At 60.4% G+C, this 24,059-nt stretch overlaps 1 protein-coding gene across 7 annotated transcripts in view; it reads right to left on the bottom strand.

Moving 5' to 3' along the window:
- The window catches only part of OSBPL5 (oxysterol binding protein like 5), a 32,470-nt gene extending 8,717 nt beyond the window's left edge, over positions 1 to 23,753 (bottom strand). The window contains exons 1-13 of one of the 7 annotated variants that reach the window (XM_027089957.1): positions 19,580 to 20,245; positions 18,236 to 18,318; positions 11,689 to 11,790; positions 11,325 to 11,426; positions 10,023 to 10,226; positions 8,629 to 8,713; positions 6,405 to 6,576; positions 5,834 to 6,026; positions 3,772 to 3,956; positions 3,077 to 3,158; positions 2,380 to 2,478; positions 1,859 to 1,955; positions 791 to 889 (exon numbers count right to left, since the gene is read on the bottom strand). In XM_027089957.1, the coding sequence (XP_026945758.1) occupies positions 791 to 889; positions 1,859 to 1,955; positions 2,380 to 2,478; positions 3,077 to 3,158; positions 3,772 to 3,956; positions 5,834 to 6,026; positions 6,405 to 6,576; positions 8,629 to 8,713; positions 10,023 to 10,226; positions 11,325 to 11,426; positions 11,689 to 11,790; positions 18,236 to 18,318; positions 19,580 to 19,715 (1,639 nt within the window). In that variant the 5' untranslated portion in view covers positions 19,716 to 20,245. Of the gene's footprint in view, positions 1 to 790; positions 890 to 1,858; positions 1,956 to 2,379; positions 2,479 to 3,076; positions 3,159 to 3,771; positions 3,957 to 5,833; positions 6,027 to 6,404; positions 6,577 to 8,628; positions 8,714 to 10,022; positions 10,227 to 11,324; positions 11,509 to 11,688; positions 11,791 to 18,235; positions 18,319 to 19,579 lie in introns of all 7 variants that reach the window. The other 6 variants (XM_027089952.1, XM_027089953.1, XM_027089954.1 and 3 more) reach the window with 6 other exon arrangements.
- Between the last annotated feature and the right edge of the window lie 306 nt (positions 23,754 to 24,059).

The raw sequence follows: 24,059 nt of genomic DNA, 5'->3' as shown, positions 1-24,059 counted from the left end.
GGATGGGGATGGGGGAGGGGGGAGGGATGAATAGGGGAATTCATCTATTCAGATTTTTTAGGGTGGTGAAACTATTGTGATACTGTAACGGTAGAAACATGCATTTGTCCAAATCCATATAATTATACAACACAAAGTGTGAACCCTAATGTAAACTATAGACTTAAGTTAATAATAATGTGTTAATATCAACTAACCAATTGTAGCAAATGTAGCATACCAATGCAAGATGTTAACACTAGGGGATCCGAGTGTGTGTGTGTGTGTGTGTGTGCCTGTCTGTGTGCATGTTGGGATGGGTGGGGTATATGGAACTCTCTGCACTTTCTGCTAAAGTTTTTGTAAACCTAAAAGCACTGTAAAAAAGAAAGTCTGTTAATTAAAAAATAAAAAAGAAATCCTATAACTGAATCACTTTGCTGTATACCAGAAATTAACACAACACTGTAGAGGAAAAAAAAAAGAAATCCAAACCTTGAACTACTACAGTGAAATTGCAGAAAACCACAGACGAGAGACGATCTTAAAAGCAGCTACAGAGAAAAGCAGAACATGTAACAAACAGGCCAACAGATGATTGATCACCAACCACAATGGAAATTAGAAGGTGGTAACAAGCTTCCAAAGAGGACAGAAGGACAATCTGCCTGGAATTCCATACCCAGCTAAAAAGTCATGGAAGAGTGAGGGTCAAATAAGATACCTTCAAATAGACAAGAACCAGGGTGCTCTCCCTGAGGGAGCCGGCCTGGGCTCTGCCCTCCAGGGTGGGAGTACCATGGCCTCTCACCTTTGCAGTGGGCGTAGGGCATGGTAAGGGTGTAATCCTCCACCCGGTTCAGGAAGGTGAGGGTGGCCTTGCCATCCAGCAGAGCTGACAGTGAGTTCCCTGCAGAGACGGGGCAGTGGGACCAGTGAGATGAGACCAATCCTCGGGACCTGGGCCCCCACCTCCACCCCAAGTCACAGGACCTGAGCTCCCTTCCAACAGGTGGAAAGAGTCCCAGGCACCTCCAGCTGTGTGACTTGGGCGGGTTGCTTAACCTCTCTGAGCCTCGGATTCTGTAAAGGCCCCATCCAGGTCGTACAAGTCATTCATCCTGAGGAGTTACCTAAGTCGCCACGTGTTCATGTTTATATCACTTACTAAAGCAGGGATTCTTAGGGTGGAGCCTTCAAACCTTTTCAAACTAGGGCCTCTGCTCTGATTTTAAACACCAGCGGAGAGGGGGTACGGCCCGCTCAGGGCTGAGAGTCACAGCCACAGTCAGTGACGGGAGCACAGGGGTGGAAAAGGTGGGCCGAGCCTGTACGCCCTCTGCAGTCTGCTGGGCACGCAGAGGCACTCAGAGCACCTGCCCACCAGTGAGAACAACAGGAAGGTTGACAGGACGTAAAAATGCAGACAGACCCACGGTGCCAGGCTCTCGAGGGGTGCTGCCCGATAGCCTGTCCTGTGATGATGACACTGTTCTATCCCACGCAGCACGCGGATACTTGCACTGCGGCCAGAGCAACCGCGGAGCTGCCTTTTAGGTTGTATTTCGTTTGGATCAATTCAAACAGCCACGTGTGGCCAGTGGTGCTGAATTGGACAGCCAGCTCGAGATGGTACCTTCACATGGCTCTTCCCGTAATCCTCCCAGCATCAGTGCAGCTCTACGGCTGAGGGATGAGAGGCCGGGGGGAGGGGGCTCTGCCTGACCCCAGGCTCTGAGCACTTTACCCCTCATAGTCCCTGGCTAGGAGAGGCGGAGAGGGACACGAACATGGCCACCGGGAGAGGTCTCGGTGACCACCGAGTGCGGCAGGTCAGTCCTCCCCCCATTTCCTCGAGGCCCAGGGGAGCCCCCCTCACCGTAGAACCGGGACTTGGCTGTGATACTGCCGCTGATGCAGAAGCCGTCCTTTCGGTTGCTGACGTGGAAGGCGGACACGGGGGGGTGGTGGGACACCTGTGGGTGGAGAGGTGGCTCCTGCGGCAGCCCCAAGAGCAGGCAGGCCCGGTCCCCCACCACATCCCTCCCAGTGCCAGGCGCAGGCGCGAGGGCAGTCCCCATCTCTCAGCCCCAATGTCCAGGGAAGCCGGGCCTGAGTCCTGGGGCCCGGGGGGGGAGCTGAATGCCATCCCCGCATCCCCCCAGGAAAACGGGATGCGCTGTCCCCCTCCCTAAGGAAACACTTTCTGCTGTCACAGCCGAGATGGTGCCTGTGCCTCCTGGGAGAATCCCCGCTGGCCGCAGTGAGGCCAGAGCTCTTCCAGTGGTCGCAGGTGGAGCCACCCAGAAACGTGCCTGGGGGTCAGACGCCCCCTGCCCCCTGCCAGGGCCCCGTCCGCTGCAGAACCCAGCAGCCAGCCCAGGGTGGCCGGGCCCTTGCCTGCTCAGCTATGTAGAAGGTGTGGCTGTGGTTCTGGGGGTGGAACCAGCAGCAGCGGAAGGTCTCCCCCAGAATGGGGTTGTAGGGCTTCTTGATCCCCTGCAGGCAGTGAACAAAGAGGCTTGTGTGAGAAGCTGTGGGTGGGGCACAGATGCCAGTTGGGACGGGGTGTGGACCGAGGGACAACAAGAGGGGCTGCCTGCTGCCCACAGCCCCGGGCACCTGCAGGGAGGAGGTCTCTAGAAGGGATGTCTAGTTTCCCACCAGCATCTGGGAACAGCGCCCCACTCCCGGTCTGGGGAGACTATGCTTTACCCTAGGTTTACGCTCTGGGCGGACGGCCTACGAGGTGCCCTGTCCACTTCTTGGCTCTGAGGGGCACGTGAGACCCTAACCACATCAAGCTCTACCCGGAACTCAGGGGAAGCCAGTGCACAGCCCACTCAAAGCCCCCTGTGGCTTCTAATGACCTTTCAAGTTAAAGCCCCAATTCTCCAGCCCTGCTATTTCCGTCGCTTCCCTGGGTGGGAAGTCAGGGCTTGGTCCCCCATCTCGGAGGACCCGGGACCACTGTGGGGACGACCAGGATCCTTCAGGGTCACGCGGGGTAGGGGATGGCCTTGGACTCTGGGTGGGGTTGGGTGCCAGGGTGCAGGGCTGGGCTGTAGTTGCGCCCTCCCCGGACGGTGCTTCTCACCTTGGGCTTCTTGTAGAAGCCGGACAGGTACCACTGCAGCACAAGCTTGATCCGGCTGTAGGCGTCCTCCTCCAGTGCGGCCCTGCGATGGGGTGGGGGAATGCCCTCACTCCAGATCGGGGGACCTGGGCCGCCCTCTGCCCTTTCCCGGCGCCCTCTCTCCTTCCGTTTCAACCTCCATCCACTTGCTGAAAACCCAGGCCCCTCCCCGGCTGCCCAGCCCCAAAAAAGGAGGTTCCCACCCTCCCCCGACACTCCAGGGAATCGGGTTTTCCACGGAACTGGAAAATGTCAGGGTGGCTCCAGTGCTGGGGCAGAGAGGGTGCTGCTGGCTCGAGGCCGGCAGGGTGCCGCCTCCAGGAAGCCCCCGGGATGCTCTCGCCCTCACCCAGCTCCCTCTGCGTGGGCTGCTGAGCCTGCAGCCCCCCTTCCAACCTCTGCCTTCTTCAGCTTGAGGGAGCCAATGCCAGGGCTCAGGTGCACAGAAGGTGCTGGGCTCACCTGTGATGGTGGCCCTGACCGGACGTGGGGCTGCCCCGTCCTCCCTGTCTACCAGCTCCTCCCATGGAGGCCGGGCCCCTTGGAGGCAGAGGCTTCAGGGATAGTTTCCTGGGGACCCTTAGGACTCTCTGTGGGGCAGGCAGGGGCTGAGGGAGCCTGGGGGGGGTGTCTCTGGGCACCTCCCCGTCGCTCACCTGGAGAGCAGGTCGGCGTGGTAGTAGTAGTCGGAGAGCTTGTTGAGGAAGGAGCGGGGCTCCAGGACGAAGGTGGGCAGCACCACGCGGGACAGGTCCATGCCCGGCCGCAGCTGCTTCAGCAGGACCCACATCAGACTCTTGTTCTCGTCAGACACCGTCTCTACCTGCGATGCCTCGCCCAGCTGCCGGCAGAGGGACCGCGGTCAGGCTGCAGCCAGAGCTGGGCGGGGAGCCTGGAGGGGGCGGGATGGGGGGTAGGGCGGCCACGCGTACCCCCTGGCCGGGCCGCCACACCCAGAGGGCCTGTCCCAGCCCCAGCTGAGCCCTGCGTTTTCCAGCAGACCCGAGGGGCAGCTGCTGGCCCAGGCCGGCTCCCATCTGCCTCGGCTCCTGGCCAGCCTGGGCCCTCCCCGCGGTTGGTTCCTGGCCAGCCTGGGCCCTCCCCGCGGCTGGTGCACGTCCACCGTGGCTGCTGACACCTGTCTGTGGACTTTGCATGACCTGTGCCGCGGCAGCAGGTGCCACGTGCTCGAGGAGACCTCCTCCCACCCCCAGCCCATCTTGTCTTCATGGGGTGACACAGGTGCTTCAGGCCTGCACCCCCTTCAGAAGGGGGTCTTCACCTGTCCAGGGTCGCACGGCTAGAGGGGGCCGCCCTGGGCCCCTCCTCTCTTCCCTGAGACTGTGCCACAGAGAGACTGAGCCCCGGAGCTTTGGGCTTTGTCTGGGCAGGGGGCGAGGGGGCAGGGTAGGGGGGTGGGGGGCTCCATCTCCCAGGCCGCACCAACCAGCAAACCCTCAGGTGGGCAGAGTGATCTCAGAAAGGGTCATGCAGCTGTGTACAGACAGCTGGCTGGCGGGGCAGGTGCTCCCAGGCAGGGCTGTGCATCGGGGACCCTCCCGTCTCGGGAATTGCCATCGAGCTGCAGTTCTCGGGCCAACGCCAAGCCCCCCCCCCTCCCCATGGACCCCCATCTCCTGACCCCAGGGAGGCAGCAGAATAGTGTGCCAGCAGCCAGCCCTGCGCCAGGGCCCATCACCACCCTGCTGGGCCACCTCAGGCAGCCACTCTGCCTCTCTGTGTCTGCACAGCTGTGGCGGAGGCCTAGTGGCACTCGCTTGGACAGCTCGCCTGGGCACCGAGGGGAGGGGAAGCCCCCAGAGGCACGGTCACGTCTGACCCCCATGAGGCTGTGGCTCCCTGGCTTTGATGTCCAGGCCAGCTTCGGGGCGCGCGTGGCAGCTGCCGCAGGTGGGAATCCCCTGCACCCCCCATCCCACCCACACTCCCTCTAACCCTCTCCCTCTGGCTTCTGCCCCTCCTCTCCACCAAAAGTGCCCTGGTGAAAGTCACCACCACCCCCGTGTCACCCTGTCTCTCCTCCAGCTCCCAGCACAGCTGCCCCTGAGGCCACCCCTCCCCTCCCTGCCACGCCTCCCAGGGTTCCTCTGCGGAGCCCCGCCTGTGCTCAGCCTCTGAAGGCTGGGGTGCCCGGGCCCCTGGGGCTGCCCTATGTCCAGACGGCCCCCTGAGCCCCAGACCCTCCCGTGCAGCAGCGTCTCCCTTGCACGTCCAAGCCTGGGACACAGTCGGGTCCCACCCCCAGCCGCCAGCTCTTTCTTCCAGAGCACCGGTCTCACAGGTGGCATCGCCGTCAGGCTGGGTCCTGCCCGTCTGCCTCTGGACGCGCCCTGAACCCCTTCTCCCTTCCCCACCCCAACCCGGGTCCAGGGCACCGTCAGCTTTGTCCAGACAACAGCTCCTCCTTAGCGGGTCCCAGGCTCCACCTCTGCCCCTTGACCTTCTGAAGGTCTCACCTGGACCCTGGCAGGCCGCCACCTGAACCTGCCCTGTGGCCCCCCCAGCACCCTCACTAGAGCCCTGCGGCCCTCCCGGCTCTCCCTAAGTCCCGCCATCCTGGCCTTCCCGTGCCCCGGCCCTCTGGGTGTAGCAGACCCTGCGGGCTCTCCCCGAGGGGACGGCCAGGCGTCGCCTCCATCGCTTCAGGGATGCAGGGTGCTGGGCGGCGCCCGAGCTCCAGGCAGGGCGGGCTCTCACCTCCCCCAGGTCCTCGTGTTCCTGTACCACGTACGTGGTCCCTCTGCGCGCGGGGCGCCCCGGGGCCTCCGACGGCTCGCCCCCGCTCTCGGCCTTCCGCCTGCGGTCCTGGGTCTCCTTATCTGAGTCCTCAGCGTTCTCTCTCTCTGACTTGTCTGAGAAAGCGTCGTTCTCCAGGGAAGACCCGTTCAGTCTGGAAGGTGGACGGCGCCCGTGGGTTGCTGGTCACGCCCACCTCTGGGCACACCCCCCAGTACCCTCACCCGGGGCACCCTTCGCTGCCGGGCGCCTCAGCCCCATCCCTGTGCTGAAGAGCCTCAGCGATGGGCATTTGACACTATAAGCCCCAGTTCACAGGCGAACACCCTGAGGCTCCCCGGTCCACCTCGAGTGGAGGAGGCCTGCCTCCTGGCCTGGGGTTTGGGCAGCCAGACCTCGGTGGCGTTTGCCCCCCATCTTCTCCCCACGTACAAGGAGACCCCGTGCGGTGGTGCCAGGGAGGGCCCGGGCCCAGGAGTCCCCAGCAGGCTCCCGGGAGAGGCTGGTCCCTGCCCGCCACGCCCCTGCTCACGGGAACAGGTCCTGGTCGTGGACGGCGGCCGAGGCGGGCAGCCCGCAGAGCGAGGAGGGTGATGCATCTGGCGAGGACCCGGGCTCCCCGTCGCGGCCCTGCCTGCATGTGCTGAGTCGCAGGAGGCTGGAGCAGCGCAGTGCCAGCTCCAGGGCGTCCAGCCAGCAGCGGCCTGTAGTGGGGGGGGGGGGTCAGGGGCGATGAGCAGCCCCCAGCTGGGGAGGCACCCACTGCACACTGGGGAGCTTCCTGTCCCTCTGTCAGGGAGCCTGCCTGCCCCCATCCCTCCGTTCTTCAACAAGGAGCACCCCACTCCCAGCACACTGTCAGTCACCCACGTCACAGACAAGGGCTAAGGCCAGGATGGGTAAGTGACCCCCCCAAGGTCATACGTGTAGCAAGCTCAGGCCACTCTGCACAGAGGCCCTGTGAGCTCCCACCTGTGGCGTCAGGGTGAGGGCCCTTCCTGATGGAAACTGGCCCTGCGAGCTCCCACCTATGGCGTCAGGGTGAGGGCCCTTCCTGATGGAGACTGGCCCCCACGGGTCGGGGCAGGAGGGCGTCTCTGCGCTGAGGGCTTTCCTGGCCTGGAGCACAGGGCGGGAGGGGGGCTGGCAGGCTGGGGAGGGGCTGCGGAGCCAAGGCCGCAGACAGGCAGCCCCTGGTGTTGGAACAGCTCCGGGGGGAGGGGAGGGCCAGGCGGGCGGGGAGGCGGGGTGGGGTGGCCAGAGCCAGCCGCCTCCAGCCCCCAGCCCTTATCCTCAGCCCCCTGCAGCCCTGCTGGTAGAGGCCGCCCGCGGGCTGGACCTGGGATTGAAGGACCTTGAACTCGGTTCTTTCCTTCTCCAAAGCCTCAGTGTCTCCCTCCTGGAGACAGTGAATTTCCCTCCCTAACTCTCCGTGGTGCATCCCGGGGCCTGGCGTTGGGAGGGGCGCTGGGGATCGTGGGGGAGGGGCCTGCAGGGGATCGTGGAGGAGGGGCCTGCAGCGGGGGTGGCTCCTGGTCATCAGGAGGACACCCGGCACCCTGTGGGGGGGGCTTCACTGCAGGCTTGACTGGATACCAACCTTCCAACTTTCAGCCAGGGCTGAAAGGTCATGGTGGTGGAAGGTGGGGTGCTCATGGGAGCAGAACCCGCAGGCGAGAGCTGGGAAACCCACACCTGCTGAGTGGGGCCCGGGGCCCTGACGTGCGTTTTTTGTGGTTGCCCCAAGGGACTAGACATCCTGAATAGCACGCATCCTTCGAGTCCATTCCTCCTCCTCCTCCAGGAAGCCCACCCTGATACCCACAGGGGCTGTGGATGCCCTTCCTCCCTGACCACGGCCCCCGACCCCATCAGGGACTCAGCTCATGCTTCAGCCCAGTTGGCCTCGTCTGCTGGTTTGCTGGTGTTCTCTCGCACTAGATTGCAGGCTCCATGGGAGCACTAGCTGCCCATCCCGTCCCAGGGCCCACGAGGGGCCTGGCACCGAGTGGCGGGCTGGGGAAATGAGGGTGGCATTCAAGGGACTCAGGACGGCCCCCTGGAGCGTGGATGCAGCGTCTGGCCACCAGGGGGTGGCATGGCACCTTAGGGACGGCCGCCTGCCCCAGACTCCCAGGCGGGAGGGCCGGAGCCCAGTGGTCAGGCCAGGCTGCCTCGGGCAGGACCTTGCCTGCCCTGAACTGCTGGTGGGGTGGGAGTCTTCCACCAGATCCCTGGGAGGCGCCGGCCCTCAGGGCTCGGCGATGGGTCGGGGTGTGTGTGTGTGGGCAGCCGCGTTTACTCGGGGAAGCCACTAGAGGGCGCTCCAAACACGTGCGCTGATTTGGGAACCTGGCTTCGTCCCGGCTCCAGCACTTTCTCACCTGCAGTTCACCCAACCTGTCTCCGCATGTGTCAAACGTGGATGGTAACAGTAGCATCTGCTGATTCAGTGGTGCCTGGCACGTGGTTGGCACCCAGTAACTGTTATCTGGTTGCTTTTAAATAAGGTCATCAGATTCGCATAGCAACGGGGGAGACAGTGCTACTGTTCATCTTTTGCCCACAGGGAAGACTGAGGCTCCAGAGAGGGGGCTGGTGAATAGCGGGCTCGTCCCCTGACACCAGGCTGCCTCCTTGGATGGCGGTGAAGGGGTCCGAACCGGGGTCCCATACACCCGGCCTAAATCCCACCAAGGGGAGGGGTGCTTCAGGTGGGGTCACCATGGAGACCAGCAGGGCAGGAAGGTACTCACCATCCGACTCGGAGGCGGCCCTGAAGATCAGGTAGCTGCTGGGGAGGGGCTGTGTGATGGAGCCCACGCTCTCACCTTTGGGGCCCTGGAGAGGCAGAGACCCGGCGTCACCCAAGGGATGGGCCAGGGATGGGTGGAAACACAGGTTGTGCGGTCATGTGGACCCACACTCAGACACGCGTGGACGCTTCCGGGGCCTCAGGACCCCTAGGCAGGGTCAGGCACCTGACCACGCAGACGTGGCAGGCGGCAAGAGAGGTGAACAGGCGCGGTGCTCGGTCCCCCTTCTTAGCTGGTGGTCCCACCCTTGGCTTTCCAGCTCTGAGCCCCCCACTTTAGGGTGGCCAGAATTAGCATTGTGCAGATCCAGGACACCCAGTTAAATCTGAATCTCAGAAAAATTACATACATAGTATAAGTATACCCCATGAAAGATTTGGGACATAGTGTGGTTTTTTTTTAGATTCCATATATATGTGTTAGCATACAGTACTTGTTTTTCTCTTTCTGACTTACTTCACTCTGTACGACAGTCTCTAGGTCCATCCACCTCACTACAAATAACTCCATTTCATTTCTTTTTGGGACATACTTATCCTAAAAAAACTTTTTTAAAAAAAAGATTTATTTATTTTAATTTATTTTTGGTTGCGTCGGGTCTTAGTGGTGGCACGCACGATCTTCGTTGAGGCACGCGGGATCTTTCATTGCAGCGCGCGGGCTTCTCTCTAGTTGTGGCATGCGGGTTTTCTCTTCTCTCGTTGTGGCGCGCAGGCTCCAGGGCGCGTGGGCTCTGTAGTTTGCGGCATGGGGGCTCTCTAGTCGAGGCACGTGAGCTCAGTAGTTGTGGCGCGCGGGCTCGGTTGCCCTGCGGCATGGGGGATCTTAGTTCCCTGACCAGGGATTGAACCCGCGTCCCCTGCATTGGAAGGCGGATTCTTTACCGCTGGACCACCAGGCAAGTCCCTAAAAAAACTTTCTGATCTTCCTCTGAAATCCAAATTTAACTGGGCATTCAGGATTTCACTTGGCAACCTGACCCCCTTTGGTCCTGGGCTGGGCAGCCCCCAGGTTATGAGGGTGAGGTCTGGGTTCAGAGAAGCTGCCCTCACGTGGCCGCGTTCCTCAGCCTCTGGACACGGCGCGAGGTGTGACCTCATCCCATGGGCCCCAGGCCCTGGGCGCCCCCAACCTCCAGGGGCCACATCTGACCCCCTGGCCACTGAGTGACTTAACCCCCGGAACTGTCAGCCCAGTTCTGGACTCCGTGCCGCTGGGGCCCCAGGGTGAGCCTCCTGACTGCCCGTCTGTGCTCTCCTCCCACACAGCCACCTGCCCCCGGGGGCTCTCTCCGCGCCTGGCCCTCCCGAGCCCCAGGGCTCGCACTGCGGTACCTTCACGGCCCAGACGGACTGGTCCAGCGGGTGGAAGAGCTTGAAGCAGAAGCCGTCCTTCTTAGAGGGCCTCTCAATGAGTTCGCAGCAGTGCAGCAGGACGGTGCCCACCCACTGGCCCACCTTGGGCGTCTTGTAGATGAGCAGCACCCCCGGCTTCAGCACGCACCACAGTTTGGTCCAACTCTTCAGGGTCCCGCGGATCTGGGGGGAGGGGCGCTGCCGTCCATGCCTGCCTGGGACCCAGGGGCATCTGGACGGCTGGGGGAGGGGCAGATACACAGGGCTTTGCGCTCCGGGCAGAGTTCTCTTTTAGGATTTAACAGGAACTCTGAATGACGGTGAATCCAAAGGAGGATGCTGTAGCCAGATTTACTGGTGAAGTCCATGGAGCTCAAGTTCAAGGCCCTGCCAGGGCCCTGGGGGGACTGGGAATCGGATGTGACTGTTGCAATTGTCCGCTTTGTGATTTTGAAACCTGTGATCATTTCTTTTCTCATCCTAAATATCACTTTTGTACTTAATTTTTTATTCGTGGAGCAGGGAAAAAGAGCCCCGCGGGCCCAGGGCTCTGTAGAAGCCCAGGCTCCCTGGTCCCCTTGTCTCCTCTGCCCCTCGTGGCAGCCCCAGGATACGGCAGCTGTACCCCCTCTGTACGGAGGGGGAAACTGAAGCTTGGGAGCTGAGGGACTCTCTCGCTGCCTCAGTGAGGTCTGAACACAGCCCCGGTCCTTTCTCCCAAAGTCCGAGTTTCACCTCCCTCCTGTATCCCAGCAGGGGGCTCTATGGGCACTCTGGGACCCCCGCCAGCAGGTCAGGGCCCCCCACCTTAATTAGAAATAGGGTTTCTGCAGATGTGACCAAGTGAAGACGAGGCTGCACTGGAGCAGGGTGGGCCCTGGACCAATGACCGTGTCCTTATAAGAGGAGAAGAGGACACAGACACAGGAGGAGGCCAGGTAACCACAGAGGCAGAGGCTGGAGGGACGCGGCCACAAGTCCAGGGATGCCTGGGGCCCTCAGAAGCTGGGAGAGGCAGGAAGAACCCTCCTTTAGAGCCTCGGGAAGGAGCCTGGCCCTGCCAGGACCTTGAGTTTGGACTTTGGCCTCTGGACCTGGGAATCATCTTCGGTTGTCATAAGCCACCAGCCTGTGGTCATTTGTCAGGGCAGCCCGAGGACACATACAGTTTGCAGCAGCCAGCATGCCGCACCGTCTCCCGAGTGGCTGGTGACCCTGCACGGTCCCTGGGGGAGGCCTCCCGCGGGAGCCTGGCCAGTGCTGGAACACACACGCGCTCACCTTCAGGCTGTCGGCCATGATGACGACGCTGGGGTCTGTCAGGGCGCTGAGCAGCTGCTTGGTGGCGCGCTTCTTCTCCTGGCGGTAGCTCTCCTTCTGTGCCTGGGCCCAGGGCACCCGCAGGTGGGTCAGGGGAGAAGGCCCTGGGCTGGCCCTCCCGGGGGGCCTTCTACTCGTCCACCGTCTAGCCAGGGGACGAAGAGGGGGGCAGGGAGAGGACAGGAAGAGGGGGTGTGGAGGTGGCCAGGGTGCACTCTGTCCCCCTCCCTTTGGCAGGCTGGGGTGGAGGTGTGGCCTCACTGGCTGGGGTGCCCATTCATCCAACAAACGACACACCGTGCCCCTTCCCCAGGCCTGGGCCCACCTTGAGAGCTTCCTTCTTGGTGACCTTGGCTGTCGGGGATACACATTCCCTGTCGGACCCATTGCACAGCCTGTATTCCGCCTGCAAGAGAGACTCAGGTTGCTGGAGGGAGGGGAGAAGAGGACAGGTGTGCGGCGGTGAGGGGTGGTGCCGGGGCGCAGGAAGCAGGAGGTGGGAGAAAGGCGTCCCTCCCCCTCCCTGCCCCGGGGGTGGGGGGTGAACAGGCCTCAGGAGGTGGGCACGTGAACACGAGCTGGGGTGGGTCACCGGGGGCGTGTCTGCGGTGGAACCCCTCCCTGGGGGCCCGCATTGGGCACATAGCAATGACCCTCCCCGCGGTGCCCAGGAGGCGTCCATCTTAGCCATCACCTGGCGCCCAGCCTCTGGTCAGGGAGGGCGCACGTATGCAGTGGGGACCCCCATCCCCAGTGCCCTGACAGCAGCTGCTGGGTGGGGCAACGCCCAGGCCCTCTCCCGAGGCTTGTAGGGAGGAGGTGCAGCTGGCCACGCCCACCAGGCAGCTGCATCCAGGGATCTGGGAGCGGGTGGGGCCTCGGTCCTTTAACAGACGGGGAAATGGCAGCCGGGATGGGGGAGTGGGGAGAAGCAGCCAGGACTAAAGGCTATGGGCCTGCCTCTGTGGCGCCTGCCAGCCCAGATGGGGTTTACAGTTTGTTTGGGTTTTTTTGGCCATGCTGCGCGGCTTGCGGGATCTTAGTTCCCGGACCGGGGATTGAACCCACGCCCCCTGCAGTGGAAGCCCACAGTCCTAACCACTGGACCGCCAGGGAAATCCCGGGTTTTACATTTTTAAGGGGATGGGGGAAAAAAAATCAACGTGAGATGTGAAAATGATGAAATTCAGATTTCCGCATCCACCAATCAGGTGATCGTGGCCACCGGACACGCCCATTGTTGGCCTGCTGTCGTGGCTGCATTGGCTCTGACGGCCACGGCAAGTTCTTGCGATGGAGCTCGTGTGGCTGCCGAGCTTAAAACGTTCCCTTTCTGGTCCTTTGCAGAAATTTGCCTGCCCTGCTCGTCCTCTGGGCTGAGTGCCTCCACCCCGAGCCTCCAGGCAAGGGAGGGAGGCCCGGAGGACGAGAGGCCAACGGCCCTCAGCTCCCTCCCTGCGCAAGGCAACGCTCTTGACCGCTCCGCCGTTGCCAGGTCCTCTCAGGTCTTTACTGCCTTTGCTCACCTACTTCTCACGACCACCCAGGAGGCGGGCCCAGTTACTAGCCCCATCTGATGGATGAGGAAACTGAGGCACAGAGAGGTGCAGTGACCCCCGAGGCTGCACAGCCAGGGGCAGGGCTGCAGCCGGAACTGTCCCGGAGACCGGCTGTCCCCACGGCACTACGTGCCAGGCATGGCCTCGGGTGCTGGGGTGCTGGGGTGCTGGGGTTAGAACAGAGGGACAGGCCGCCCCCAGGGAGCAGGGGCTGAGAGAGGGGGTTGGAGAGCATGTGTGTGCACGGGAACCAGCGCAGCTTCAGGCATTCTTACTACCCATGCCCTGCAGGTGAGGAGGCTGTGGCACAGAGAGGCTCAGAACCTGCCAGACGTCACACAGCTCATGAGGGGCCGAGCTGGGGCTGAACTCGGGCAGGGATCCCAGGAAGACAGGGACATGGGACGAGGCGCCTGGGGAACTCTGCTCTAGAAGCACCCTCTGTGTTGAAGCAGGAGTGGTGAGAAGGAGCTGAGTGACAGGCCTCTGGGGGCCGGGCTGACCCTCCAGCTCCCGGGGAGCTGGGATTCTTATGCCTGGTGCCCCCAGCTTCCTTAGCACATGCTGTTCCCCCAGCCTGAATGCTCTTCCCTGTTGCTGAGCAACCCCTGCTCCTTCCTCAGGCCCCGCTGAGCTGCTTCCCCGGGAGGAAGACGGCTCTGCCCACCCTGCTGGCATCAGACGCTGATGACACCAGCCACCCCTGGCCGGCTGGGCATCTCCTGCAGTGACAGCCACACCGACGTTTCTGCTTACTGTCGAGAGCTCCACTGGGCTCGGCTTCATCCCAGCATCCCCTTGGCACCAGCGGCTGGGAGCTCGGTGAGCATCTTGGATGAATGGATGAATGAATGAATGAGTGAATGAACCCTCTGCCAATCCCCTGCCGCCCAGCTTTCCACCAGATGCGGCTGAAAGGAGCTTGTTGGGGGCAACAGAGGAAGAGAGAGGTGCGATTGGGGACAGTGGGGCTGGGGGGTGGACGGGATGGGGCGTCTGTGCCCTGCAACCCTCTGCTCCTGGGCCCCCCAAGCCCCACCGGGCCGGGTCCCTGCAGACAGTGCCCCTACTCCTCCATCCTAGAGCCATGCTGGGGACCCCGCCAAGGCCCACCAGACCCCTCTGCTCGTTCCCGAGGGCCACTGAACCTCAAGGCACAGTGGGGCGATAACGCAGCACCCCCAGGAGTGAGACATGCTGCTCAGAACCATGAACGCGGGAGTCTGACCAAAAACCTAAGAATTCCTTTAAAAGAGTGATTTAGGGAGCTTCCCTGGTGGCGCAGTGGTTAAGAGTCCGCCTGCCGATGCAGGGGACGCGGGTTTGTGCCCCGGTCCGGGAAGATCCCACATGCCGCGGAGCGGCTGGGCCCGTGTGAGCCGTGACCGCTGAGCCTGCGCATCCGGAGCCTGTGCTCCGCAACGGGAGAGGCCACAACAGTGAGAGGCCTGCGTACCACAAAACAAACAAACAAACGAACACAGTGAGACATCACTTCACACCTACTGGGTTTAAAAAAGAACAGAAACAAGTGTTGTTGAGGAGGTGAGAAACGGCAACCCTTACTCTCCCCCAGTGGGGCTGTAAAGTAAAATGGGCAGCCACTGTGGAAAACATTTCGGCACTTCCCCCAAAAGTCAACTATAGAACTTTCTAGAATTCCATCTTGCCACAGAGTTACCATGATGGCCCAGCAATTCCACTCTGAGATATAAACCCAAAGAATTGAAAACAGGGACTGAGATACTTGTACATGCGTGTTCGTAGCAGCTCTGTTCCCAACAGCGGAAAAGTGGAAACGGTCCAAATGTCCTCCCACTGACGAGTGGACGAACCGCCTGTGGTCCATCCATCCAGGGGCACGGACACCTGCCACAGCCTGGATGAGGCTCAGGGAGAGGAGCCCGGCACAAAACCCCACACATCGCAGGGCTCCGTTTATATGAAATGTCCGGAAGAGGCAAATCCGTAGAGAGGGAAAGCACAGGGCTGGCTGCAGGGATGACTGCCGAGAGGGTGTCTGTTTGGGGTCACCGAAACTAGACAGAGGTGACGGTTGCACAGTACTGTGCATGCACTAAGTGTCACTGAATTGTTCATCAAAAATGGCTAATTTTGTGTTATTTGAATTTTATCTCATGAAAAAACTACATAATATATATATACATATGTGTGTGTATACATAAAGAACTGCTGGTATATTACATATCTGATATGTTACTATATGTGATATTATACTATATTATATTGTATATGATATCTAATATTAATATATTAAATACTTTATATTTATCATATATATATTAGAGTTTGTATCTTTCCCCAAGCTGTGACTTTTAGAACAGTCTCAAGTCGCTCTTAAGAGTCTGGGGGTGGGGGTGGGCTTCCCTGGTGGCGCAGTAGTTAAGAATCCGCCTGCCAGTGCAGGGGACACAGGTTCGAGCCCTGGTCTGGGAAGATCCCACATGCCGCGGAGCAACGAAGCCCGTGGGCCACAACTACTGAGCCTGCGCTCTAGAGCCCACGAGCCACAACTACTGAAGCCCGCGCACCTAGAGCCCGTGCTCCACGACAAGAGAAGCCACCGCAGTGAGAAGCCCGCGCACCGCAGCGAAAAGGAGCCGCCGCTCGCCACAACTAGAGAAAGCCCGCGTGCAGCAACGAAGACCCAACGCAGCCAAAAATAAATAAATAAATACGTTTAAAAAAATTGTTAAAAAAGAAAAGAACCTGGGGGTGTCCAGAGCTGTCCTTTCTTTCCTCCCTCAGCCTCTGACGTGTTCTAGACCTTACTTGTTTTGTCTGGTGCCTGTCTTCCCTCTAGAACACAAGCTCCAGGAGAGAGGGACTTTCTTTTACCGACGACTCCATCCCCAGCACCTACCGCGGTGTGGGCCTTGCCCAAACCGGATGCCCAGACATCATTTCTGAATGGGTGAAATCTGAAATTTGAACCGAGTGTTCCTGATAGCATTTGATGCGGTTTTATTGGGTTTAATGTTTTATTGGGTTGTAGAAGGAAGAGCCGTGTTTTCATGAAATAAATCTGTGTCTTAAAAAAATATGTGTGTCCGTACACAGATGACTGAATAAACAAAGTATGGTCCAGCCACACAGTGGAATATTATTCAGCCTTAAAAAGGAAGAAAATTCTGACCCAGCTACAACCTGGATGAACATGAGGACATTATAGTAAGTAAAATAAGCCAGACACAAAAGGACAAATACTGTGCGATCCACTCACGGGAGGTCCCTAGAGGAGTCACATTGATAGAGACAGAAAGTAGGACGGCGGGGCCCAGAGCTGGGGAAGGGGTGGGACGTGAGTGTTTAATGGGGACAGACTGTCAGTTTTATAAGATGAAAAGGTTCTCGGGGTGGATGGTGGTGATGGTGACATAATAATGTGAATGTACTTAAACCATAGACTTAAAAATGGTTAGGATGGTACATTTTGTTATGTGTATTTTACTGTAATCTAAAAAAGATTTTTAATTAAAAAAATTCCACACACACAAATGCAGGCGCTCCAACTGCACTCCCAGCAGCTGGCAGCCCTGGGGACCGAGGCGGGGAAACGCTGCCTGAGGGGGGACCCACGAAAGGTCCGGTTTCTTCCCTGCCGGAAGTGGACACAGGGAGGACCGCCACACACTACTTGTTGGACAGAGGAGGGCGTGGGGTCCCAGAGGAGCAGGCAGTTGTCACTCTGGGTCTCACGGGGCAGCCAGGGTGGGGAGAACTGGCCTCTATGTGACCCCAGCCCCCCAGCCGCACCGCCAGAACTGGGGCCTCCAATCCGGGGGCCGTGGCTCCCCTGGCCTGAGGCCCTTGGGGGAAGGAAGGGCGTGTCTACAACCTGGCACCTGTACCTGGGGCCCCACACCCTTCCTGGACCAGAGCTTCTGCCTGGAGGTGCACGACTGGGCCCCAGCCGAGAGGCGCTGGGCTGGGGAGCATGTGGTGTGTGTGTGTGCGCGTGTGTGTATCTGTGTGTGCGTCTGTGTGTGTATATCTGTGCGTATATGTGTGCATCTGTGTGTATGCATATCTGTGTATGTGTGTTTGTGTGTGCATCTGTGTGTATGTGCATCTCTGTGTATGCATGTGTTATGCGTGTGTACATGTGTGCATGTATGGTGTGCATCTGTGTGTGTGCATCTGTGTATCTATGTGCATTTGTGTGTATGTTTGTGTCTGTGTGTGTACAGCTGTGTGCATCTGTGTGTGTAACTGTGTGTGTGCCTCTGTGTATCTGTGTGTGTATGTGTATGTGCATTTATATGTGTCTATATCTCTGTGTCTGTATGTGCATTTGTGTGTGTATCTATGTGTGTATGTGCATCTGTGTTTGTATCTGTGTGTGTGCCTGTATGTGCATTTGTGTGTGTGTGTACATCTGTGTGTGTGTGTATACGTGCATTTGTGTATCTATGTGTGTATCTGTGTATGTGTATCTGTGTGTGTGTATATCTGTGTGTGTATCTGTATGTGCATTTGTGTGTATATCTGTGTGTGTACAGCTGTGTGCATCTCTGTGTGTGTATCTGTATGTGCATTTGTGTGTGTGTACAGCTGTGTGCATCTGTGTGTGTGTAATTGTGTGTGTATGTGTATCTGTGTGTGTGCCTCTGTATGTATCTGTGTGTGTATCTGTATGTGCATTTATGTGTGTGTGTACATCTGTGTGTACGTATATCTGTGTGTCTATATGTGCATTTGTGTGTGTATCTATGTGTGTATGTGTATCTGTGTCTGTACATGCATGTGTGTGTGTGTACATCTGTGTGTATGTATATCTGTGTGTGTGTCTGTATGTGCATTTGTGTGTATCTGTGTGCATCTCTGTGTGTGTATGTATATCTGTGTATCTGTATGTGCATTTGTGTGTGTATCTGTGTGTGCGCGTGCCCTTTCCCCGAACTCGGCGTTGCCCTGAAGAGGGTGCACGGGTGGAGGGCGCAGCACAGACACAGGCAGAGGGAGGATGCGCTCACACCTGGGTGGGTTCCCTATGACAGAAGAGCCCAGGGCCTCCTTTTACCATGATTTTCTGTCCCTGAGGCCCCCTGGCAGCCCCAGCCTCCTCCAGGCCCTGCATCCCCGACCTGTGTTACTCAGGAAGGTGGCTTTGATAAACAACTCACAAGCTCTGTGACTCCGTCCCCGGCTCCAGCAGCCTCCCTGATTCAGAGCCAAGGGCTGGCAACGGTGGGTTCGGCCGGCAGCCCTGCTGTCCCCTCCCTCCAGCCACTTCCCATCGTCCCCAGGGCAGGCTCCCTGCCTTGGGTCCTCCCACAGCCGGGCTCCTACCGGTGGCACCTTCGTGGCAGAGCCTGGGGTCGGGGGCCCTTCATCTCTGGGCGGCGATGGGCTGTTGGGCTCCATGTCCTTCCCTGCAAGAGAGTGGCCGGCATGAGGACCGGGGCATGGCTGCCGGGCAGCCCCTCCGCCGCTGCCCAGTGTGTGGCAGGGGAGGCACGGCGCCGGCACGGGTGGCCTGGGCGGGGCAGGAAGCCAGCCCAGGCGGTGGCTGCGGGACCAGAGAGCTAATGAGCACCAGCCAGCGTCATGAGGGGGTGTCACCGCTGGGAGAAGCCCGGGTGCCCTGGGCGCTGGTGTGGCACACCCTCTGGGGTCTGTAAGACAGGCCCCCTGTTTTCAGTTCAGGGTACCCAGACCTCGCCTGGCTTCCCCCCACGCCCCAGATCCGCTGGCTGGAATTCCACTGCTCCCCAGTGCTGGGCTCTCGGAGGGAGGTGGCCGGACACTGTCCCCGCGCCCCTCCCAGCAGGCTTCCTCTCCAGCTCGCTTGAGGGGAGGGACGGGGGCATGAGGTGTCTGGATTTGACCATGGGGGGAGCGGCTGCCCGTGCCCGGCTCCGTTTTTTTTTTTTTTTAAACATCGTTATTGGAGTATAATTGCTTTACAATGGTGTATTAATTTCTGCTGTATCACAAAGTGAATCAGCTATACGTATACATACATCCCCATATCTCCTCCCTCTTTGCGTCTCCCTCCCACCCTCCCTATCCCACCCCTCTAGGTTGTCACAAAGCACTGAGCTGCTCTCCCTGTGCCATGAGGCTGCTTCCCACTAGCTATCTATTTTACATTTGGTAGTGTATATATGTCAATGCTACTCTCTCACTTTGTCCCAGCTTACCCTTCCCCCTCCCTGTGTCCTCAAGTCCATTCTTTACATCTGCATCTTTATTCCTGTCCTGCCCCTAGGTTCTTCAGAACCATTTTTTTTTTTTTTAGATTCCATATAGCTCCGTTTGTTTTGAAGCGGGTTTCTAAAGCTCAGGTTCACGGGCAGGAAGAAGAGGCCATGGTCTCAGAGGAGGCCTGAGGCCGCCTGACGGGCCACTCCCGCCCGCTCCCTGTGGCTGGTGGTTTATTGCCAGGTCCTTGCAGGAAGTGGAGAAGCAATGACTAGGGGAGAGCCATCCTGACCGGGAGGCACCAGGGGCTGGGGTGTGAGCACAGCAAGGCCGACGCCCTCCCTCCCCAACCCGGACAGCACAGAGAGGGAAAGGGACCTGCCTGAGGCCACACAGCTGGGCTTCGAAGCTGAGGAGGGCCCAGGCTTGGCAGCTGTCCCCACCCGTGGCCCACGTGCCAGGTGACCGGGTTCCCATGTGGACGCTGACCTGGACCCAGAGAGTCGAGCTCATTCTCTCCACCCAAGAGCAGGTTGCGGCTGAGTTTCCGGGGGTCGACTTTCTGAGGGGTGGAGGAGGGCGGACACAGTGAGAAGCGTCGTCGCAGAAAGGCCTCCTCCTTCATGGCGTGGGCACTGGGGGGCTTCTGGAAGGAAGGAGGGGAGAGTACTGGTCACGCCTCACGCTGAGGCTGGGGCAGCCTGGGGCCTGGAGGGGGCATCCTCCACCCGCCCTGGCAAGGGGACCAGAGACCCGCCAGAGAGCCAGGGCCTAGTGGCCGGCGCCACCGTGTCTTATAGTCAGGTCCCCACTCAGGGTACGTCTCAGAAATGGGACGAGGGCCCGAGGGGCCTGCGGGTCACCCAGGGAAGGCTTCACGGCCAAGCTCAGGCTTTCCAGGGCCCATGGCAGAAGCCAGGCCCGGACCGGCCCCGCTGGAAGCTTGGCTGTCACAGCTGTGGCAGGACCCCCTGCCCCCCAGGCCCGGCACTAAGTCAGCTCTGTAGGACCTTGGACACGGTGAAGTGGAGCTGAGGTGGGCCCCTGACCCATGCCGGGCCACCAGACTTCCCCCGCTAGGGGATGGAGCTCTGTGGTGGGAAGACAGCGACCGGTGCACCCAGGGGAGGGGGCCAAGGGCTGCCCAGAGAGGGGGACGCAGGCGGGCCAGACAGGCGGCCACAGAGCCCTCGGGGGAGCTGGCATGGGGCTGGGGCCGTCCCTGAACCTGGCCTGCCCATCCCACCTAAGGGCGCCTCGAGACCCCGCCTCCTGCCCTCCCTGGCTTCAGCTCCCGGCTGGGTTTCCGATACCTGCACCCAAAGTGCCTTAACTCGGAGAGGCAGTGCAGGCGCGCTTACGGTGAGGTGCACCCGAACCCACACTCTGCCCAAGACATCACTTCCTGCCCCACAGCACTGCCCAAACCAGCGTCCGGTCCCAAAGGAAGCAGCGGCCCCCGGGGGAGCCCGGCGGCCAGTCCTTCAGGTGCCTGCCGCGCCCTCCCAAGCCCTGCCGCTGCCCCGGTCTGCCCACATCAGGAAAGAGGCAGCTCCCTCTGTCTCCTGCCCCCTTGCAGCCCCGCCCTGCGTGGGGCTGGGGCAAGCAGTTCCCAGTGCACGGCACCGACGTCGGCCCATTTTATGGATGAGAAAATCATGGCTCCAAGAGCTGATGGTCTAGCCTTGTGGTCACGGCCTGGCCGATGTTGGCAGAGCAGGAACTCCGGCTCGGAATCCTGGGTTCTTTCCACTCCCTGAGGACATGCTGCGTAAAGGCCCAGTGACCGATTTCTAAAGGCCCAGTGGTGCCTCCTGCCGCCTCCCGGGTGGGCCGGTGGCCTCCTGCCAAGCCCAGGACAAAGTTCCCGCTTTCTCCCCTGGCCCTGGGCCTTCCTGGGCGGGGCAGCAGAAACACAGAGCCTTTCCTGCTGTGACAGGTGGGCGAGTGGACCCGGGCAGGGCTTCAGGAGTGGGCAGGGTGGCCCAGGGTTCCGTCGGCAGCCCCGGAAACTCCTCTGTGTTCCCTGCCCAGAGGCCAGAGTGGGGGGGGCTCCAAGGCTGCAGTGGGCCCAGGGGCCCCACCCTTCCTAATCACTACCGTGTCACCTGGCTAAGCTTGTCACCTCTGCCATTTCACAGAGCGGGAAACTGGTTTCAGAGAGGTTGGGGTTTGGGGCCCCAGGTCGAACAGTCGTTAATTGGCAACGGCTGTGCTTGAGTCAGGTAGGCTGACTCTCAATCCTGGCCCGAGTCCCCCCCTCTCACCAGTTCAGCTTAGCTTCTAGCAAACCCACTGCGCGGAGGAGCGGGCGGGAGTCTGGAAGCCCAGCCCCTGCTTGCAGAGTCTCAGAGCTCGCTCACTGACTCCCCAGGCGTGTCTCAGGCCAGGGAGCCAGCACCTGAGAGGACGTCCACCGCCGTCCTCCTCATGTAGCTGAGCTCTTCCAAGCACCTGGCTGGCAGCCAAGGTGAGTCAGACCCGCTCCTGCCATGGAGGCCCCAGGACGCGTGATGAGGGATGACACAGGTAGGCCTTCCTCACCTGGAGCTGCAGGTCTCTTAGGGGTTGAGTCTTGCAAACTTGGGGCAGGGAGAGGGGCTCCTGCCCACACATCTCAGCTCCCCCATCTGGCCATGCACCCCGGCTCTACCAGGGCAGGGTGGGGAGGGCACAGAGGTCACTGGCTGCCTTTCTCCTCCCCCAGCACAGCTAACCACCAGCGGCCAGTGGGACTCATTAGTCTGTGAGCCCCACCATCTGCTCATATATACCATCCTCCGTTCCACCTTCCCTCCCTCCTTTCCATCCATCCATCCATCCAGCTAGCCAGCCACCCATCTTCCCACCTGCCTATCTGTCCATCCATCTAACCGCCTAGCCACCCATCCATCCATCCAAACATCCAATCATTTAACCATCCATCGATCCATCGATCCATCCGTCCAAACTCTCTCCCCTCCCTCCTCCGTGAATCTCTCTTCTCAGAAGAGCAGCCTGATTTCCCTTCCCCCCTTCCTTCCTATTTGCCCAATAATCAGGTACATCAGAGGTGACATCCAAATGGCTGAACAGCTGGTCCAGAACAGACCCCCACAGATCCGAGTGCAGTGCCGGCGGGCACCCGTGGATACCCCCTCTGTGTCCTGACACCCCAGAGCAGGCGCGGGCCCCCAAAGGCCCCCCTCTGACCCACTCGGACAGCGAGGTGGCCCCTCTCCTTCGGCAAGGCCTCAGGGTGTACACGCAGCCCCTCGGCCTTCCCAATGCCCACCCCTGGCTGCTGTCTCTGATCTCGTTTGGGGTCAAGGAGGGAGAGATGCTGCTTCGTTCATTTCAGAGCTAAATCCAGGGCCCCTCTCGCCAGAGGCTCCACACTGTGTTTAGAACACAGTCCGGCCTCTGTCTCCTTGTCCCTGTTTTCCAGGCCGTCAGGACCCCTGCCCGCTCCTCCCACCTCATTCCCTGCCTGGCTCTGTCACCCACTTGCCCCAGACACACTGGCCCCCGTTATGTTCCTTGAACACGCTAAGCCAGTGCCCACTGGGGCCTCTGCTCTGACGTCCCCCGCCACCGAACGCCCTCGCCCACATCTCCGTCCGTCCGTGTGGCTGGGTCCTTCTCAAATTCCACTCTCCGCTCAAATGTCCCTTCCCAGAAGGTTGCCACCCCTCTGTCTCGCACAATGCCACATCCCCGTGGAACAGTCCAAGTCGCTGGACCGTTGCTCCTACATTCCTTCTTCTGTGTCAACTTTCTTCCACCCCAGGATGCAAGTTCCAGGAAAGGGGACAGCACTGTCCCTCCCGTGTGCTGAGTCTCCCCAGGGCCGGGAGCAGGGACTTGCAGCAGGTGTGGGCGCCACTCCGCTCCAGGGCTTGGGGACCCCAGAGCCTGGGGTGAATGAAGGCAGCAGAGCAAACGCCCCTGGGCTTCGTCCCTCCTCTGCGGGTTAGGGGAGGAACCTCTGGCCAGCGTCAGCTTGGGGGCCAATTTCCACGGTAACCCTGGTGAGGTTCCTATCCCAGGCCTCCTGCTATGCCTGGTGCTGCCGAGGACTGAGGCCCTGCCCTCCAGGCACTGGCAGGAGGCAGGAGGAATCCGGCACCTGGCGGGTCTGCGGACCCTTGGAGGCTCCAAGCCGGGAGGACCGTCAACCCGATGCTGGGCTGACCATGACCTTGTCTGCTGCTCTGCACCTCACAGGGAAAGCTGAAGGCTCGTAGGGAGCACAGACCCGTGAGGATGGGAGCCAGTCCATGAGGATGGAGGGAGGAGGGAGGGAGGCGGATGAGGAAATAGATTCCCAGGCTGGGCCAGCAACCAGGGACCACACCCGCGGCGGGCAGCTATCTCCCTCTGTCCCGGCCTGGGCTCCAGCTGCCCAAGGGCTCAGGGCACGCTGTCTCTGGGCCCAGCCCTGGGCCCTTGGAGCCTGGATTCTGCCCGCCTGAGACATCTCGGGCCACCACGTGCCTTGCCCTCACTGCCCTCCCCAACCTCTGACGGCTGGCCTGTGCCCCGACCACAGTAACAGCCCTCCGTTACCCTTGGTTACTGGAGTGATGCTTGCCCATACAGCTCGCCCTCGGCCTACAGTTGCCTAAATTCTTCCCCGCTGCCATAAATGAGGCTGCCGTGGCTTCACCTGGCCCTCATTATTACGAAGTCCAGGTGTGTGAGGGGACACCGTAGGGTCTGGAGGAAGGAGCCCAAGGGCACCCTGACACGGTGAGACGGCCCCCGACCCAGCACGTGAGGGGGCCTGAGCGTGAGGGGCCCTGACATCCCTGTGCGGGAGCCTCGGGTGTTTCAGCAAGAGGGTGCCCCCAGCCCAGAGGCCCCCGGGCCCCCTAAGGGGGAGCTCAGGAATCAGGAGGAAGGGCGGCGGCTGGGGAGAAGGCCTGTGGCCTGGGACTGCCCAGCCCTGGCCAAGCCTCGGGGGAGGGCTTTGCAGGCCTGGAGCTCA

Source organism: Aethalodelphis obliquidens, unplaced genomic scaffold (genome assembly GCF_003676395.1).
Source record: "Aethalodelphis obliquidens isolate GAN/ISIS:26980383/991018 unplaced genomic scaffold, ASM367639v1 scaffold69, whole genome shotgun sequence".
Lineage (NCBI taxonomy): Eukaryota > Metazoa > Chordata > Mammalia > Artiodactyla > Delphinidae > Aethalodelphis > Aethalodelphis obliquidens.
This window is presented reverse-complemented; position numbering and strand designations above follow the sequence as displayed.